Below are 21,700 nucleotides of genomic sequence, written 5' to 3'. Positions count from 1 at the left end.
ACCATGTTAAGATATAAAAACAGGGTTGCCAGTATGTGTTTACTGGAAAACCTATGTGCTGTAATGGGATGGTAACAGAGGAAATTGCTGGGATACTTACAATGGGTTGATTTCGACCTCTTTGGGAACTTTCCTGGGTAAAACTAGTTTTTAAGTAGGTCTTTATGGACAAAAACAGCTTATTTGTGAGTGTCCATTGGGTGGCAGATGTCTGCTATATTTACTGAAACAGTAACCAGTTGTAACAATGTCTCTGTTTAACACCATGTGAATCCCTCTTATGGAACATAACAACCTTTCCCCCTCTGTTTCTGTCTCTCCTGCTCCTCTGGGGCAGCGGCTCCTTATTAGAAGCAGGCCTGCTGGATAGACGCTTTCTTTAACAAGGTGAAAGCAACTGAATGGGACTAGCATAAACGAGGCAGAATATCAACAGTGTGACTCCTCTGTCTGAGCCCTACATGTTTGGGGGAAAAGTGTTTAACATACTGTTGGATTGGCAATCTGCTGTTGCCTTATCCCCTCTTGCAAAGCTGTGAAACGGCCCCTCTCCTCCAGCAGAATATATAAATCTATCTGGGCTTCAGAATCTCCAAATTAAGCATAGGGGCAGGCGCTTGGAAAATGAAAATGTAAATCTGACTTAGAAAAGCATTCCGGTTCCTTTGCTTTGAGGAGAAAAGAGATCTACGCCAGAGCCTCCTTGCTCTGTTTGTGACCTTTATCATTTGGCTCCTATCTAATACGCCTAAACAAGCAGCGGCCATGTTTAAGCAGGGAGCCATCACGGGGAAACATTTTGTTAACTCTTCAAGGTTACAGCTCCCATCATTGTCTCAGCCACCTCTCTGAATGAAAGCACACATGCAGAAAAGGAGACAGGAGACATCCTTGTAACAAATCTTTTGAACTTATGACTACATTACAGAACGAAGCCCCTTGTGTAAAACTCCAGCTGGCTTTGGTTGGAGACACACTCATTAGGTATTTTAGCTGTGAAAAACTTTGAACAATTCAAATACTTTGCGTCAGATCTGTTTTTGTTGCTTTTGTTATGTGCGAGGAGGGTTTCTTTGAAGAAGGAGATTAAAACCATGTGATCATTTTAATTAGATCATTAGGCAAGAATTAAGATCCATGTTTGTGACTCTCATTAACAAAAAACACCAAGTTTGTGCCAAGAAAGATTGGTGTGTTGCATTCTATGCATTTTGCCCTATTTTCCCCTCCATTGCAGCATTTTTCTCACTATTGTTCTTGCGGTCAGTACATTTTTTTTTGTTTTGTTTGCTCTTTTATTGCGTCAAGGTAAAGGGAAGGTGGGTTAATCTCTGTCTGTGCTCTCTGTCTTTCAGGCTCTTTGGTACAACGGGGAACTGTGCAGCCTGCAGTAAACTGATCCCAGCCTTTGAAATGGTGATGAGAGCCAGAGATAATGTTTACCATTTGGACTGTTTTGCCTGTCAGCTTTGTAACCAGAGGTAAGAATGCGGGATCATAACTGCACTGCAACACTCCTCTTTCAAAACAACATAAATTGAGGGTTAAAATGGCAAATTGCTTAGATATTAGAAGCTGTTGAGGTAGAGCACAGTTTCTCTTACTATATAAACATAGACCCATGAACAGGTCTGTGATACGATACAGTATGAAACAATCCAATAAAATATGATACAATATGATATGATACAATATTATACAATACAATAAAATATGATACGATACAAATTGATACAATGGGATACAATAAGAATCGATCCAATACGATGCAATACGATACGATAGGATAAGAATCAATACGATACCAATCAATATAATGCGAAACGATATGAAACCATACCAATCAATGCAATATGATATGATACAATGTGATAAGAATCAATATGATGCAATACAATATGATACGATATGAATCAATACAATGATACGCTGCGATGTGATAAGAATCAATACGATGCAATATAATACAATATGATACAATACTATAAGGTAAAAATTGATACAATGCAATACGATATGATACGATAAAAGACAATAGGTTAAGGATATGGACAGGAAAGGAAATGCTGATGCCGATAAGTATAGAGCAGGTCAGCCCATTGCCATTATATGATGCTGAAATAATGTTTAGTTGTTTTTATGCATTTAATTAAAAGCAACAATGTAATAATAATCCATTATTCCACAATAATAATTGTAGCCAGTAACTTGCTTTGGATTAATTTCTAATTAATTCATGAAATAGAAAAGGACACTTTTATGCTAGAAGTCAGAATATGACTGATATTTATGTCAGTTGCAAGATTAAAACTGCATTACACTATACATCATAACAGATTTCATTTTAAACACTTGCCAGTAACTGTTCTAAATTTGATATGCTGCCATTTAGGATGGGAAAAATGTGTTATCATTTATCATATTGGGAAGATAACATTGCTCTACAGCAGCCACACTGACAAGACTGCCTGCAGTGTCTGCAGACATTATCTGTTTAATTTTAATCAGCGTTGTGAGTGCAGACAACGGTCGATGCAGTTTAATTTTAAAATGACATAAATCAATACCATGTATTAGCATACAATAAGATACAATGGGATATAATGCGATACAATACTTTACACCCTATTGTCCCCTTAGGGAAATTAGTCTTGGTCTCCAGTGCTGCACACATATAGTATAGCTGCCTCCACAAATGTGTAAATAAAAACAATAAACAAACAGAAATCCACATGTAAACAGAGATGCACTTAACGACAACACTGCACAAGCCTGAAGAAGTCTTCCTGTGTTGGAAGTACAAATGTTCCTTTAGCTTTAGCTAATCATTTTCTATCGCGACTCCTTGCCAACAGTTTGTCCTTTTTTTGTGGTCATCTTATTTTAAAAATGTAAGCCATGCGGATGTACAATGAGCTCTGTATTTATGTGTAAGAGGAGGTATAGGAGCAACAGAAATAAGCCCTCCAGAGGAATGTGGCTGCACAAGGGAGAGCAGACTTACAAAGGTGTGAAATGGTGTTTTTTTTTTAATGATAGGAACCATTATGAAAAGCCTATGGTATGATACACATTGAATCTGATGTACCCAAATATTGCTTTTTCCCATTAATATACTGTCAGTAATGGCAGCACTCTGGGAGCAGAACGTCCTTTGCATGCTTGTCAGGGGTGCTGTGACCCTGTTCCTCCACACAGCACAAGCCCATTAACCTTGTGCAGGCCACATTCAGTTACCATAGTGAACACCTGCTGTAAGGGAATTATGACTGCAGTCTCTCTCCTCAGCTGGCAGACATGAAGCCAGGTCTCATCTGGCACACTATTGCCATGGCTGTTCAACCAGCCTGGCTCATTACTGAAGCCAAACTATGCCCAGCTATATTCTTATCTTCACTCCCCCCTTCAGTCACATTATGGAGCAGTCACACAAACAAACCAAATCATAGAGGAGAACATCAGTAGGCCAGGCTGCTGTGTGTTATTCTCCCTCTTTAATTCACTGAGACTGAAGAGGAAAAACATTCTCCAGCACTGGAACTAAACTGCCATGTAAAAAGCTCACCCTGTAACAGAGTTTCCGTGGAAACTCTCGTGGTGCCAGTGCCTTTTTTTTGCCAGGCCGAGGGGGAGAGTTGACCTGCCTTTCATCGGCTGCCAGTGCTCATGTCTGCTCGCTTTGAAATGAGAGGGTTGTCATCTACTTTATTTTGAAGCCACATATTTATGATGACCATTAAAACAGGCTTTGAATCAGATGAGGCACGGTGTCAGGTGAAACATCTCAAACCCAGTGTGTGCAATCAAACAGAATCATCATTACCTGCTGATCTTGAATGCAACAATTTCCCTGCCAGAGCACAGCCAGTAGACACACACACACACCACACACACACACTCCACTTTGTCATAATGCCAACAGTAATCGCCTTTGTGTTTTTAACATTTTCCTTTGTTTGTTTTTCTCTGCCGGCAGGTTTTGCGTGGGGGACAAGTTTTTCCTAAAAAACAACATGATTTTGTGTCAAATGGACTATGAGGAGGGCCAGCTGAACGGGAGCTTCGAGACACAGGTTCAATAGTGGGAAAGCTCGTGGCAGCAACAGTCGGCTCCACACTTTACACACGAGATGGATGTTCTGCTGCACTTGGAAAAAAAAGACAAGCGTCTGTCTGCTTGCCTGCAATACTTTTTAAGACCCCTTTATCAGTCCTGAGGGACTGTGTTGTAAATGTTTAACTTTTTGCCCCTCCCACACCCCAACACTGAGCAGTTACAAATTTTGATGTACAGTTGTGCCTGCTTAGCTGAGCACTGTATTGCTTGTATGTTTTGTGAAATTTGTTTCCGGTTTGTTTGATTTTCCTTTTAGAAATGGTTCATTGGAGGGTATGTACAGTCTGTTTTCTCTGTATATATAAACTGGAACATTTATTTTATGAAATGTAATGCAATTTTATTACTAGTGTGAATTAAAGATTCTTAAATGTTCATAGTGAGTTTTTTCTCTCGGCCCAAAACCAAAGTTGTGGAAGGAGGTCAACCCATGTGTTGATGTGTAATCATGTCTCCTTAAAAAAAAACAGCAACGCTATAAAAAGCCTTGCAAGAGAAAATATATTTGAAGTCCTTCTTCAAAACATGATGCAACATAACACGTTTTATTACATTTTGCATAGTTCTGATGGAATTAGAAATGCTGTTAAAAATGACCTAAATAAGATTTTATTTGGAATAAAAGAATGCTTCTCCAAACTGTTGTTGTGAACGTGCAGGTGTCATGAAAGAGAGTGACTTAAGCCGAGCCTCTCTCTGTGATTCATGCTTCACTAATTGCCATCTGATTATGAGGGTGAATTGGCTTGGAAATGAAATTCAACAGCAAATAAATTAGAGAGAAAATAACTGCTCATTGAGTTTGAGCTCATTCAAACTCATCAGCAGCGACAGAGGTGCAGAGCTGTATTAAAAAGTGCTCTTCCCAGAAGACTCTGTTAATGGAGCTGTGTGACACTGGTTATCAGATGAGGTTATATCTCATACACACACCAACAGTCAACAATATACCGAGCTGTCGAATATCTATCTGGTCCTTGGAGTGACCATTCACATCAATGACTTTGCTTGTTAGATGTAGCTGTGTGAAGAAAATCGAATAAACATTTTATTTTGACATCAGCTTCTTGACCTCTAAACTGGAAACGCCAAAAAGTGGTGAGAAAACTTTCTACAAATAACAAAGTCTACATTATTATAAACAGTTCTATGAATATATGTACACTACCAGTCAAACGTTTGGAAACACCTTCTCATTCAATGGTTTTTATTTATTTTAAATATTTTCAACATTGTAGATTAAAACTGAAGACATCAAAACTATGAAATAATCTGGTTTTGCCATAATATGGATTACAACAGTAGTCAAATAGGGCTATCCATTGTGTGCTAATCCTACCTCTGAACAACACAACTGATGGTTTCAAACACATTAGGAAGGCAAGTCAGTCTACAAATGAACTCTTGACAAGGCTCATGTTAATTAGAAACCATTCCAGGAGACCACTTTATGAAGCAGACTGAGAGAATACCAAGCGTGTGCAAAGCTGTCATGAAGGAAAAAGGGGGCTACTTTACAGAATCTAAAATATAAAACATATTCTGGTTTGTTTAACACTTTTTTGTGAATTAAATAATTCCATATATATTCTTTCATAGTTTTGATGTCTTCAGTATTAATCTACAGTGTTTCAAATTATTAAGATAAATACAATCCCTTGAATGAGAAGGTGTTTCCAAACTTTTGACTGGTGGTGTATATATAGCAGATTTAAGAATAGGATTTTGTCCTATAATATCAAAATCTTCCACATATCCAACTTTCAGAGACTAAAGTTGTACAAGAAAGGTTTATGGCTGCAAGGTTACCAAGTATGCTGCACTCTTTGGGACCAATTTTGAGTAGACCTTAGCTGTGCCAACATGGTCGTGCCATGTGTTTGTTTGTTTGTTTGTTAGTCAGCAGAATTACAGAAAAAAACATTTTCTAGAAACTGCATGAAAAAGAGTAGCATGGGCCAAGAATGAAGACACTGTATTTGGATTTAATTTCTATTATTGATTCCACTCCAGATTGAGCAATATGGTTGACCTGGTTTCATGTATCAAATCAAAGGCAATACATCAATTATAAACACTGGTTGTGCACAGATGACTAGACTACTGGTCTTGGTGGAGGTCTGTGGTCTCCAAGTTAATTTCAAACATATTAACTTTGGTTGTTGGTAAAATTAGGCTGAGACAATCACACCAGGGGTTTTCTTTTTATGGCTGTAACTTCATATATTCTAAATCCATTATTGTTATTTTCATAAGTCGTCATTCAGCACACAAAATCCTGAAAATAACAACATTATAATATTCTAGAGGCCGAGCTCACGTCAGCCGACATCAGCTGAAATGTTGTTAAACAGAGAAAAGCAGACAATCATCCTCCTGATGTGTTAATCTGTCATCAAATATTTGCTGATTGATTTCAGTGTAAATAACTAAATAGTTACTGCATGACAAACATTTGAGCATTACTTTTTTTTTTTTGCATTTTAATTAATTCAACAATGTCAATACTGCTCTCATGTAACTACATTCTTAACAATGGAAACTTATTATAAAGACAACCTTATTTCACAGGAGAATACTTGTTTCTTTCGAGATACCCTGAGCAGAAAGGAAAAGGGTGCAGCTTCTGAAAATTATCCACTCTACATTTTATTTTAGCTGAAGTCCAGTTCCAGGTTAAAAGCTGTACATTATTGTGAACACAGGTCTGTAACCTCTTGTCTCACTCTATCACATGACATCACCTTCAATGTGACTTATTAGACTCTGAAAAAACAAAAAGACACACAGTTTGTCATCTGACATCACTGGCTTTGATTTCATGTGAAGTTGAGAAGAAGCAGAGTAAATGTGAGATGCCCTCTTCGCAATAACCCACAGTGAGTATAAAGCAGGCGTCAAACATCAAATACCTGCTGGAGGATTAGATCAAGCCAATAAAACACAAGTTGAACATCATGCCTGCTAATGCACCTCTCAGTGAATCTTACATACAGCACATTCATGCATGTGTGAGTCAAAGGCCCGAAATATAGTGACTGAACCATAGACTGTGTAAATAACGGACGTAGTATCCGTGACGTCACCCATATGTTTCTGAAGCGCTGTTTTGAGGCCAATCTTCGGCGGCAGCCATATAGGAAATGTTGAACTCAACATAACTGCTGTCAAGCGAGTGTGACGTAAAGAAGCGGGCTTTGAGCCACCGAGCTACAGCTACAGTGTTCCCGCCTGTCAATCAAGTCAGCTGTGCCTCTCATAATGGAAATCTGGTAATCTTAATATCTTCGAAATTGCCACATTAGAAAAAAATTCAACCCCCGTACAGTGTGTGCCGATCGAGAAATGAGCCCTCCAGACTACACTATTTGTACGTATTCGTACCAGGCTGTAAACATGTTTATTTCTGCTGTAAATATCGTTCATTTTGAATGTGTGTGTATGTGGTTTCGGTACTTCCGGAGCCAGCCTCAAGCGGATCCTCAATGAACTGCAGTTTTCAGCACTTCTGCATTGGCCTCATAATTTAAGAACGGAGGTTGCCGCTTGGACTGAACACACCAAAAGGAGCAGGTGTGGGAGTCAGTCAGTTTTTATTTTCAAAGGCTGATACAAATAAACATTTTTCTCAATTTGTGTTTAGAGAAGTCTTTCAAATATTACAGAATTTTTCGACCTCTACAGCTTCATTATCACTTTGTATCCAGCCCTCTGTAGCTTCATTTTGGTATAAGACGGGAAACTTCAATTTTCAACCTATGTGTGGTACTACTTAGGACCTCTCCTCTGGCAGGACACAGAGAAGCATTATGATTTGCTAACATATAAATCAAGTACACAAAGAACATTAATTAGAAATTCATTAAAAATTCAGACTCAGCGGCAGGTGTGCAAATAAAGGATTAGGTAGACATCAATTATAGCACATAAGAGAACATTTTAATTGCAATTCCCGGATTGATTTACAGAGGGAAACAATCAGGCTCCATGCAATACGGCTGATTGCTCATTTTCTGCAAAAAATAATGAGGAAAACACCTCACCAGGTACCACTGTTCCCAGCTGTAAATGCACACACACAAGCACACACACGCTTCCATTCAGATTGCATGTGTGTGCTGTCGTGCACATACGTGCACAGGCACTTTCAGGCTTATATAATGAGTGCTCACAAACACACTTTTGATACTAATGCTATAATAAAACACATGCACATGTAGAATAAGGAACAAACAGGCATGCACAAACAGATACAGAAACACTCATCAAGATTTACAAATCCTGACACACTCACACACTCTCAGGCATGCTCACACACATAAATACACACGCACTGCAGCTTGGCATCCCCATCTGCTTGTGTTGGTGGAGAAGTTCTTAAGCACCAAATGTTGTGCTGTTATGACTCAAGTTTGTGAATTCTCCAACCTCCTCTGTGTTCCTGATTACTGCATTATGGCATCTGCTTAATTAGCTTGGCTTGTGTCATATGTTGCACACGGGGGGGTGTTAAAAAGTGCCCTTCCCTCTTGCTCATTATCTGCCTCGATTCATGTGATGTATAATCTCTCCTGACAGACATTCATATTGACACAGGGACAGCTGTCAGCAGAGCGTGGTCATAAAGGATGCACAAAGTATAAAAAAAAGCACAAGGAAGGCAGATAGAGAAACTAGTGATTCTGTGCTTCCTCCTGGATCCATGAGCAACACTTCTCATTATACTGAATTTAATTTTATGGATGAGAGTTTTTTGGAAGAAGAAACCAATAGTTATCCATGCATTTTGATTACTTCAGGTAATATGAAAAGTAACCTCCTGCCAGTGTGTTTTCTAAATTGGTGTGGTCTCCAACTCCTGGCGAGGAATCAACCTCATTACAACTATGGAGGAAATTCTAATCATTATCTGCCCAACAGCTCAAGACAACTGTTTTATTCCCACAAAAAGTACTTTCTTAATGGGACAGAGGATTTATAGATTAGACATGTCCCTTCTTTATAAATCCTAGGATCATATGCTGCCTGTATGTGCTCAAAAAGCAGACATGACAGTATTGTTTCACCAATGACCTTTCAACATTGTTGTGCCATTCAGTGTACACTAACAGAAAAGATATGATATTTGCAAACTGCAATCACAATGTATTTTCTAAATCAGGACAGCAAGTGATTTACAGATGCTAACGGAAGGTGACATCTTTGTCAGATTGTACACTAGATGTGGCATAAGTACTTTCTGCAGATTGATGTGATGTATGGCATGAGTGGTAAGGTACTTTGTAGTGTCTACTTTGAAATTAAGAATTAATTCATTTCACGTGATGTCACACACTTAAGGATCCACCCACCTAGTGGGCAAGAAAGCCTTCCTATTACTACACAATAAGAAGTTACTAGACTCTGCAGACAACTACATGTTAAAAAATTAGGGAAAAAAACAAAACAGACAGTTGTTGTTCAATTGGATGCACTAACTGAAGAGGAGACAAGCACAGGTCTTCCTTCTAAAGAATCCCATCTGAGAAAGAAAATCCTGAGAGGAGGAAATCGTGGATTAATGCTATTGGATGCTCCACTGTTCATGGTGAGGGGACAAAACAATGGCAAACATCAAAGTTCACATGCCTTAAAACAAGCATTTCATTCATGGTAAGTTGGAGTAAAAACAAGTATTTTAATTAATGTATATTTAGTTCATGTAGTACTCGTTCTGACATGGTTGGTGTGTGTAGACCAATGTAAACAACTCCAAACTAACTTAAGGTAGCTAAATAGGTAGGTGGTTTTGGAAGAGTGACACATCTGCATGAATATTATCCACCACCTTGACCTGCACCTCTAAAACTGCAACATTAGTGACCTAACCAGATCGAAAATCCATAGAGCTGTCCGTACTTTAGCAAGCTTTCTATCTGGGTTGCAGTGAAAGAGGAGGGATTCATGCCTAGATTTATGTAAACATCACAGCAATGAAGTTCTGGTGAGGACTAACCTGTTTTGAGAGATTGAAAAAGTGACGCTGATAAAATACCTGAAAACTTAAGTTTCTCTTCATATCTCAATTCTTCTGTAACTGTCAGGTGATGTAAATACACCTCATTATTGAAGAGATGGACAATTAACAAGCCCCTGCTGCAGCTCTGTTGTGTCCAATGGAGGCCGTCGTTTTAGTACGCTCTTTTTGCCCTGACTGACTTTGCAAAGACAGCAATCTGCATGGTCTGGGTACCGTGAATCGGTGAGCAAGATGAGTGCCAATTCATGCCGACTTATGTCATAGCTGAAATCTTAAACCTGTGACTCAAGTCAAAAATTATGTAGAATGTACTCGAGAGATCATCCTCTGAGGAACATGAATGACTTGGGAAAACACTAAAGGCAATCAATAACTTTGTTGAGAAATTCCAGTCTAGAGAAATGTGGTGGATAGACTGACAGAGAGAAGACTGGTATTGCCGTTCCTACCTGTGCCACCTGCATGCACATCAAATTCAAAACACAAATGGAGCCAAAAAGTTTATGTATGTAAAATCATGTCATTAATCAGAGCACTATTGTCCTTTGCTTCTGAATGCAAAACAGTAATAATTCTCTATAATGTTGTATGTATTGCAGTTATGAAGTGTGTTTCAGTGGAATTTAGCCTCTTATGTTTGAAAACATAAAAAGGTAGCTGACCATCCAAAAAGCAATTCATCCCAGTGATGATGATGCCAATGAGGTTGATGTATTTTTGTGTCTGCATGCGTAATGTTTATTACATAACCATCTGAATGAATAATCTGTGTTCTCTTCATACAAGCCATTATGCTGTCCTTCAAACAGACAGCTGTGACCTTACAGCCACAGAGACAAAGCTTCAGCGTTTGTTTTAAAATGTGGTGAACACAGTCATCTTAAACAAATGGAAATATGAGCAGAAATGGAAACCATGGTCAAGTGACTATTATCCCCCTTGAGAATAAACTGAATTTCACACCCACTCCAAAACTCCAACATATGTTCGACTGATGCCTAATGGGCCTACTCGTGCTATTCGCCAGAGACTGGAGAGGGCAATTAGTCGCATGTGGCTTTGATTAGGCCGATTCCACAACAGTGCTGGAAGGAATATGGAAAACAAAATACTAAATTACTGCTGAAGCTTTTTTTTGACAGAATGCAATGGAACGGAAGAAGCCATTTAACTCCATGGTAATAACAGGTAAATGTGAACATCTTAACTATAGTTTGGCGCCCCGTGGCTAAGATTATGCATATTCTACCTACAAACAGCCTGTGCAGAGCAATGCATATAAAACTGAAATAAATGGCTACAGATGCATGAACTTGCCCTGAAAGAGGTTTGCTTACTCTGTGATCTCATTCTTAAATGAAACCAATTTGCCTAGAAATTGGTTCTAAGGCCTAATGCTGAACTCTGTACATCAGCTCCACCACACACACACTCAAAACACACACACACACACACACACACACACACACACACAGCTTTTTACAAACGCACTTTCACAGTCACACTGCTTCCACCCCTTCCCTCGCTGCAAATCATGTTTGACTTTGAAGTGCTAATTTTGGAAGTTTAGCCAATTTTTATTTGCTGCTTTGAAATGTATCCCCTAAGCTGCTGCACCAGCAATGAAATATACAGACCTTTACAATGAGGGATAAGTGACCAAAATGAGAAGCGCCTGGTTTTCTTCCTAACATTATATAACTGTGAATAATCCCCACATAGCATTTTCTCCTGTGCCATCACTGCCTCAATTTATATTCAAAAATATTATGCAGACTTTTACTTTTTTTTGCTTATTCCTCAATCCCTGCTTAAAGTTAGAGCTAATTTAAGATATCTTAAATACAATGCAGCAGAAAAAAACCTAATACAGTTTTCAAATTAATGCTGTGTTTTATCAGGGAATGGGAGGAAGAAAAAAAAAGAACAAAACTTAGGAAAGTAGAACAGTATTCAAAAATATCTTTTCTCTTGGCAATTCATTTAAAATATTTGGAAGTTTCTGGGGAGATACCTAATGAGCGTCCAATAATAGCAACATTGCATCACTACTTTATTTCTCTGCAGGTGAAAACGGAGTCCAGGGCTTCATTTACTGGACTGATTCACTCCACTAATGTCAGAACCCTCCTCACGATTCAAGGCCCACATGATCTCTTTGCTGCTGGAAAAGAAAATACTCACACCAACACACCAAAAAGGACTTGATAATATACAAAGCAGTGTTTACCACTGTGATGGATGCAAGGATGACCTCAATCACAATCCTTTTTTAACTGCTTTCAGCCAGAGCTGGGGCATTATATAGTAAAATAAGTTGATCAGATTGGCTGCTCACCAAGCAGCCCGGCTAATAACATGGAAAGCAAAGAGCTTGAGGGAGAGAAGATTTGGAATGTGGACCCCTCCACTTTCCAGCGCTGCTCTGCTTTAACACCATCCTGGACTTGGCAATAAATTGCTTTGGTAATCAGCTTTTTGAAAAGCTTATTTACTGCTTGTTTTGTGTTTATTGTACTTCTCAGAATGAAATACAAAATTGGATTTTATTACATGTGCAATTTTCTCCTCTCATAAAGAATAGAGTGAGAGAGGGCACCCCACCTTGTAGAGTATGGATGATCCAGAGAGGATGTTTACTGTATATTATTTTTGATTATCTCTGTTTTGCTGCATTCTTCTTGTGCTCTGAAGAAATACACCATTGGACTGAATGGAAACATTCATGTGCAAAATGTACAAAATAAGCTGGTAGATCAGAAAGTACACAACCTTGCATAGGGTGTCTGTCAGTATGTATAGGCTTGTGAATGAATGACGGAGGATGGGAAGGACGCAAGCAGTGAATGTATAGGTTCTGTATTCTGTAAGTGAATGAACAAAGTGTTTACTCGCTCTGTGTGCAGCTGTTACCGAAGAGTTATTTATCTACAACTGAAAAAAACATGTTTCCTGTTTGACGACTCAGCTGTGATTTTCACAGTACCAACATCAGATATAATACAGTATATGTGCTCTGGTGGACCTGAACTATAGAGCTTACATAGGGTATATATATTGTAGAGCAACAGGAAACCTCTGGTGTTGAAAATGAAGCCAACGCTGAAAATTAAAAAGCTGCAGTTCCCAGATTGTCCACTTGAGGCTGGCCCAAAAGCCAAGGAATCACCACTAGGTCCCATGTTGAAATACCCAGTCTTACATACAAATGAAATATATTAACATCAAGGTTAAAAAAACATTTTTCGCTATGCAGATCAGCTATTTATTCGTACACACGGTACAGGGGGAACATTTTTATATAATGTGCCTGTTAAGGCAATATCAGGGAAAGAGTTTCACATGCTTTGCATAATAAGAGGTATGACTGACTTCATGGTGAGCTGGGTGCGATGTAGCTGTTTGCTAGCAGGTTAAAGTCCACCTCAGCTCCAGCTCTTTGCCTGTTCAATTGACTGTTAAGCTAAGCTATCGTCCTCCATAAACCAATGGGTGACGTTGGTGCTACGACATCTTTGTCTTTGGTATAGACCTGCCTTAACCCTAGTGTTTTCTTTTTGGTCCTTGTTGTTTGTAAGCGGAACCACCTTTTTCCACTCCCCATTGTGTTGGCAAAGAAATGTCCAGATGTTCAGAATGATGTCCAGTTGAACACTATTTAGAATGACTGTTTTAAAGTCAAGTATAAAAGACTGTCAGGTTGCAAGTTTGCAGTGGTTGTGAGTGTTGCCAAGAATTGAATAACCTAGACCCCGTTCCTGTGCCTTGATACTAGGGGTGTAACGATTCTTCTACTACATCAATGTATTGATTTATACTCCTATGATACGACTACATTGATCTGTGCTCAGCAAGTTGGCCTTCTGGATGACATATATCGATCTAACATCGTTTCAAAAGGTAGTAAATCGATTGTATTGATACTAGGAAATAACACATTGGATTTAAGCATGCATTAAGCATTTAAATGAACCAATAATGATTGCTTTTTCTCTTTTCAGGCAGTTACACTACCTTCTACCCTTTTATTAAATTACCATGTAAAATATGCCGCTTTAAATCTTACTAGAAAGTGAAATGCATGCAGGAAGTACTCGGTATCTATTACTGAATGAACAGTTATATACTTAGTGTAACTTCAGACAAAAATAGTGAATAGAGTGATAAACTAGCTTGATAAGCTAGCTGCACTTTACCTGAGTGTTGTAGCAACAAAGTTTGAAACTGAGTAAACAAAGTCTATCCATCTCAACATTCTTGTTTTATGTCAGTTGTACTTAGCACGATTGTGCTTAATTGCACACAAAAATTAAAACTGTTAAAAAAAAGGCTTTGGCTTGAATGGTAAATTACTCATGTCACTTGAGCACTGTTTTTTTTAAATAAGGAACTGTGTTTGGTTGTACTGGTTAGTAACTTGTAGATAGTCTTGAAAGTAAACATGAAAAACATAGATGATAAAATGGAGATCATTATTCTGCCAAAAAATATGTAGTAATGATATTTTTGCCATATCGCCCACCATGTGTGTCTCCATATGTAACCTTGCTAAACTGTGAGTTTGTATCCATCCCTTCTTTTTCACTTAATTTAAGATGCAGTTTGAAAGTCTGTGAAAATGTAAGAGAGAGAGAGAGAGAGAGAGAGAGAGAGAGAGAGAGAGAGAGAGAGAATCAAAACCAGTTTTCATTTCTTCTTGTAGTTTAAATTGTCTGATTTTGTGACAGGAAATCAATAAACTCTCTGTAACACAAACCTATAAAGGAGCTCTGTGGAAAAGGCAAAAACAGAATAAATGTTTACCTCCAACTGGTGATGTGTTATTTGCTCCTATTCTCATGGCATGGCATTAGCCCGCCCATCTATTTCAAAGGGAACCCAACTACAGCACATTTCTGATTCTCACTTGGTTTTAGATTTGGATTGACAGTTTTGGCTCATTTCTGTTTAAGCTAATGATTCAGGAACTTCTCTTGTCTTTATTGTATTGACCTTTTTATATTTTGGGGGTTTTGTCCAAACCAAAATGTAGTAACTGACCGATCTGTTTTATCAAAGCAATGTTCAATCATGCAACACAGTTGGGATAATATATAGTGAGCAGGTGGTTATGTGAAACAGAATCCGAACAGTATGAGAAAAGACCCTAATGTGAATTATTACCCAGCTACCATTTAAAGCTACAAACATATTGACTCTAAGTCAGTCTTATAAATTTAAAATGATCTATTTATGCAGAAAAAAAAATAGTTCCATCAATTAAATGTTTGGTGGCCCTTCCAGGGCGACAGGGTTTTTATCAGCCTACTTGGAAATCACATCAAACTTCACATTTTCATTCACAGAAAAGACTTAACACTATTATTTTTCCCTTGGCATTAAAACAGAAAACAACAGAAGCACCTGTATAAGGTCTTCTACCCATTACTTTTCTGTTGGCATTTTCCCTCTATTCAACCAGTCCTGCTACACAGCCAAAGCCCACACCGTGTTGCGGTTTGTGATTGCTTTATGAATGTTTTTTTTACTTTGATCGACGTCTCTTTCACTTAGTTCCATTTGTATTTTAACATCCCTTGTTAGTCTGCACCGTTTTCCTTCTCTTGTCTGTTGACTGGTCAGCCATTGTCCATGAATCCAAAGTTTATACTCTCCCAATAAATTTAGAGTAATATTTAAAATATCCTCCATGTTGATGCCATCAGCGCTATCATAAACTCAGGTACAGAACCTTACGTTTTCACCACATTGTCAACAGGAAGGGGTGAACTCATAGGCTCAATTTATGTTCCAGACTCCTTTCCATGGATTGATTTAACAAGGCATGTGTGGTATAGTTGTCTCTGGCATCGCTCTAAATATTCAGAATTGATTACCATTGTTATGGGGTTTTAAGCAATCAGAATTTAGTATTGCACACAGCTGGATGGTTAGCAAGGAAGCTGGGTAATAACAAATAATAGTAGCATTTACCATAACTCACACTCAAATAAATTATCATGTTGAAATAACAATTATGTTGTGAGTGGTATGACTGTTGTCAGTGAGCTAACTAATACAGTAGCTAAGTAATAGCACAGCTCTGATTGGTCCATCATTTCTCTAATAAAACATTTCAATGGCATCTATACGATTGCTACGCTAACATAAGCTATGGCAGCATCAGGCAAAGATGAGTTGGGGCTTCCTATTACGCCTGGCAATGATAATAGCCTGACCTTTATCTTGCTACAATAAAACATGTAGTTCATTATAAAAAGGAAGAACAGTGGCTTATATTCAATTTCATTACATTATTTCTGCATAACTTCCAAAGCTAGTCCTATTCAAATTCAGCAATTATTTTGGTGGCACAAAGTAACAATGAAATCCAAATGAGATCTCTGTAGCACTGACATACTTTCTGCTAGCAGGTACAGGATGCCTCATATATGATTAATTAATTGCGGCAGCCTGCCATCTGTGTTTTAACTGATTAAATAGCTCACAAAGTGGGATGCACCTTTTGATGTGAACCTTTGGGGAACTGGTTCTGTCTTTGTATTTCTACCTTGATTAAGCACAATACTCCACCACTTCCTCCAGCCCTCCATTTCAAAGTCTCTTTAATTTGGGAGGAAAGGACACAAAGGCATTTGGGGTGCTTTAAAATCTTGCCCATTTCCAGTAGTCAGGAGGCTCTCCCTCCCTCCCTCCCTCCCTCCCTCCCTCTTTTTGTTTTTTTATAAAGTGAATGTTTCACACAGGGCTGGGCTGGTGAGCAAGCATCGAGCTTTCAGATAAAAATTGATTCCAGTAAATTCTCACCTGAGATCCATCACGGTGAAAGGCTTTAAAAGGTCACACATGTAATAAGTTCCTATGGTCTCAGTCCCTCCAATAATAGGCCTTTAGTCTGCCATGGAAGGCTGGTATATAGAAATAATTGAGTAATCTGTGGACCATTCAATTCAATCGTGGGACTCAGTGACAGTGCAAGGCCTGCTGGGCTGTGAAGAGGTTGTTCTGGAGAGTCTTTCTGCTGCCAGGGAAATGGTTTGTCCCCGAAAGCCATGCACCTCCATCTCTGCAACGGCACAGTGGATCACTGACATTTTAGAGGCTCTTCCAGGCCTAAATTGTATAGGATCATGTCAGCATTTCATGTCAGAATGAGGACAGACGATGACACGGTATAAATGTATTGCTCAGAGCGCTCATTAAATGAAAAGCGTTCTTTATCCTGAATTAGCATGTATCCTTCATATATCCTCATTTAAGATAACACATGGTTATGCCCATCTGGTGTAAAGGAGTGCATTAAAGTTAAGCAACAATTTCATCCAGTGAGGATTTATCTTCAGGGATAGAGGCTAAGACATGACCCGGAGGGCAAAAGGTTGCCTTGATTTGGGCAAATGATAACTAATGAAAAGAAAAAAAAACTGTCACTGCATAGTGAAAGTTGAAACCAAAAGGTTAGCTTGTGTCTAGGATTTAGTACTCTGATAAGCTTAGAATTGCTCATTTTTGACAGGAAGCAGGGCTTTATGTAAGATACAATTTTTGTGAAGTTTTAGTTTGTAGATTCTTATTTTTCTCAAGTGGTCGATTCAAATTTACAACAAACATAAGAAGTTGTATCCTGTGTATCAGTTTAGTAGAGTATTTGTGGACTTGTGCACTCCCCTTCAAGATTACTAACACAGGACTTCCACCAGATCCGTGTCCGGTCCGTCTCCGATCCGCTGCGGTCCGGCTCCTCGCTCTCTCATCCGTCAACACCCGTTGCGTTTTCGGAACAAAGCACGGAGCAGGACCGCCAGACAGCTGGAGTCATGTGACCGAGGTTTTCCCGTGGCAATAACTGAATCAAGGATTCTCCTTCTCCTCTCCTCATCCATGTTGTCTTTATGGTCCTCTGAAAACCTCAAAATGACATTTTGTTTTCATAGTTAAGTTAAAAAACGATCTAACGATAACACAGTGTTTTAATCTGCAAATGAACCGGATGTTTTCATTTTGTTTTGGTGCCTGACTTCCTGTCCCGCTCCATCTGCTCTGTTGAGATTGATTAGTCATGCTTCAGCATTCGGAAAAAAATAGAAGTCTTGTGTATCTGATCCATTGCGTTGATGCAGCCGGAACGCAACGGAGCGGATCCAGTGAGAGTTAACAGATTGACTACAGTAGAAACCTATCAGCTCTGGTGCCATGACGGACCGGGTGGAATTTGGCCGTAAGGGTACCAGGCGGAGTGATATTGTTTCCTACAGTGCAATGAATGCATCACGGTTATTCAGTGTTCAGTTGTACTACGATCCCAATGGACATTAAACGTGTTGGACATGCACAGCAGAAGTTTACTCCGTGCTATCCCTTTCCCCACAACCTGGAAGTATATTTAATGAAGTGTATTAAGTTAATAGTTAACGCAGAGTCAACTCAGACTTATGAATCTGCTTTGAGCTGGTAGGTTTTGGGTTTTCTTCAGTGCCGCTGTCGCTCCTTTCAGCTGTGTTTACATTCCACTCTAAATGTCTTTAAGCCCCGCCTACCTCTCACCCTGCGACATGATTGGCTGTTCAATACCTTCATCTTCTTCTGTTTAATGTTGGGTGTCAAGTAGCATTTAAGACACATTAGCGCCCCCCCTCCCTTCCAAGTGGTTTGGAGGTGTAATTACAGGTTTATCTAATTCTTATCGAACATTTGTTATATTTATATTGAGATGCAACAATTGTCGATATCGATTTACCGCCCAGCTCCAAACTAAATGGAAGATGCATTAGCCGGAAACATCTACGTTTGTATTTCAGCATTTGCAAAAAATAAAATCAGATGTTCATCTCTTCAGCATGTTGACTATTGCAAAGCTTGACAGGCTTGCTCTGCCCAGTTAGAGATATGACTGGAAAATCACAATTAGGAGGAGGTGTTCAGCAAATAGTAAAGTGGGGGCTTCCATCTAAAGCTGACAGCTGTCTAGTGAGTAAAGCAAAAAGTCCTTAGACATAACTGTTAAGCATCATCCTTGTAACTTTAGAAAATAAGTATTCCACTAAAGCAATGTCAGATCTCTTAGTTCACTCAAAAACTGTCTGGTAGATGAATAATCTTTTCATATTGCAATTCAATGAGACTGCTTAACACCATGGCCTTTGAGTGAACCACATCACTCATCACTGCATCTCTTTATCTATCTTACCACACAGCAGTCACTTCCTCTGCAATCTAACTCAGGATTTAGATTAATCTGTATCAGGATCTCAAAGAAAAACTGGACATACTGTACCTTGTTTCTTGTTAAGTACATTAAATGTAATTATCTCTGTAAGGATACCTTTGTGAGCACAGGAAGTTGTCGATACAACCTTATTAACATGCAACTGATGCGAGGCAGCATTAGAAGGACCTTCTGTCTTCAAATGCCTGCAAACTACAACATCTTTTGCAGTCACAATAGTCTTTAAAGATAATTTTATTTTCAGCAAAAAAAGAGATCCAACCCATCAAAGAATCATTCTCCACACATACACATACACAGAACATGACAGATTTAGAAATATGACTTAAACCAGAACAGATGGCCCTTAAAAGTAAAACACAGTAATTCAATCTGGCTAATGGGAGGAAAGCCACAAACTGCCTCCATCCTCATTTCTCTGACTGAGAAACTCGGCTGAATTGCTTCTCCAGCTTTGATGCTCAACCCCTCTATCATAGTGTGTTTCTGTGTTCCCCATGCATATTATAAGACATTTAAAAGGAAAACAGTGTATATTTACTAGACATGCCTCACCATGTGCACAGACAGGAGCTATTAGTGCCTAGACAGAGGGGGAAATGCATTGTAATTGATTGTTACAAAAGATTACCCTCTTCAAGAAGCATCAAGCTATTTCAGAGCTGCATTTGAAGCGTTAGAGCGCCGTGCGAAGAAGGCTCTTTCAGCGCCACACATTCACGCTGACATGCAGTTTGCAAAACAATTACCATGCGCTGCTGTTGATCTTTGTCCCCACTTTGGTTCTTATAAGTGTGAGGACAAACTCAGTCGCCAGCCACGAGGGCAATCATGGTTTCAATCAAGGGATGTTACTTAAAGGCACACAGAATGTCCTACACATGTCCAAAAACTGCAATAAGCAGGGACTCGCACACAACTGCAATGAAGTACTAACAATGCTAATGAATTGCGATTGGAAAGTTGGGCTTTTTCAAACCTCAGAGTCTCCACAAAGTTGGTCAACCAATAAGCATTAAATCCTAACATACGGGAGGTTTGGCGTGGAAAGAATTCCACAGAGTGGACAATACTGCACAAAGTCACAAATCCATGCTACTGAGAGAACCAATAAGTCCTCGCCTTATGAAGACAAAACATCTCTGTGTCTGGAATTGATTTAATTTCACTCACTCTCAGTGTGTTTATGAAAAACTCTCCAGTTACAGAGAGGCTGTGTTCCCTCATGAGCTTTACCTAAGTGCCCTGTGAATATGAAGGCAAGTTTCAGCTTTACAAACTCATCAAGTCTACATTCGGTTCAGACATGAGGACAGACTAAACAGCTAATTTGATGGAAATCCACCTGTGTGGATAAAGGATTAATAATGTGGGTAAAAGGGGGGGATGGGTGTTGAATGTGAAACTCCCAACTAGCAGAACACTGGTTACTGTATAGCAGCATTAAAGCTTGGAAACTTCCAGTCAGTCTTTGGAGGAAATATATATTAACCCACTGGGCCACGGGCACAAACTTTCCAACCTTATTGTTGACAGCTTTTATGAGACTAATACACTTTGTGATGTATAGCATAATAACCCAGTCCATGACTGTAGGGCCTTTCTCTTAATATTGGCTGCCGAGTGGATCAGGCAAAATTATTGTAATGAGACAAAATTTCCATACAACAGCAAAATGAGTTCATTACTCTAAGTTATATTGGTGGAGTCACCAAAAGAAATTGATGGTTTTATTAAGCTGGAATTGAATTTCAGCCATAAACAGAATTACACAAACAAGAAGACAGGGAGATGTAATAATAATCAGATTTGTGTTATCAAAAAGGTTATCAGAGAGGCTTCTGCTGCTTCTTATTCACCGCTTCCACCTAAAAGAGAGCTTCTTGATGTGATGGGCCAGACTGTACACTCTGTATATTTATCACAAGGCGGGAATCTAACACTTAAAACTGGTCGATTTCAGTGTTATTTTTTTATGCTTGACAGAGATCCAACAGAGTGTGGATCAATGTAACAGGAACTTACATGACCTTCTCTTCACAGCTTGCTCGTACTCTACATGAGGGATTTCAGGGCAATTCATGGGTATGCCGGGAGATGTAGTCTATTCAGCGAAGGCTCTCCCCATTTGAAAATAACCTAAATACAAAACAGCTTACAGGGATATACTCATGGTATGTTTGGGCTTATTTTATATTCAAAACTAGTGTGGATATATGGAGTTTACATGTGTATAAAACCGACCTCTCAATTAAAGAAGACTGTAAGTCTGATTCAACAAAGGATTTGCAGAAAACACATCGCTTAATTCACAAAGCACGTGTAAAGGGTTAAATGC

General features: G+C 39.0%; 1 protein-coding gene and 1 long non-coding RNA gene across 5 annotated transcripts in view; one reads left to right on the top strand and one right to left on the bottom strand.

Moving 5' to 3' along the window:
• lmo1 (LIM domain only 1) overlaps positions 1-4,586 on the top strand; it is a 31,814-nt gene extending 27,228 nt beyond the window's left edge. Inside the window, exons 3-4 of the mRNA XM_034680266.1 lie at positions 1,356-1,481; positions 3,977-4,586. Of these exons, the coding sequence (XP_034536157.1) occupies positions 1,356-1,481; positions 3,977-4,082 (232 nt within the window). The 3' untranslated portion in view covers positions 4,083-4,586. The remainder of the gene's footprint in view (positions 1-1,355; positions 1,482-3,976) is intronic.
• Positions 1-21,700, bottom strand: part of LOC117810429 — a 200,547-nt gene that overhangs the window by 147,349 nt on the left and 31,498 nt on the right. The window lies entirely within an intron of this gene.

The sequence above is a fragment of the Notolabrus celidotus genome, chromosome 3 (assembly GCF_009762535.1).
Source record: "Notolabrus celidotus isolate fNotCel1 chromosome 3, fNotCel1.pri, whole genome shotgun sequence".
Classification (NCBI taxonomy): Eukaryota; Metazoa; Chordata; class Actinopteri; order Labriformes; family Labridae; genus Notolabrus; species Notolabrus celidotus.
Note: the sequence above shows the minus strand (reverse complement) of the source record. Positions and strands in the feature narration are given on the sequence as shown.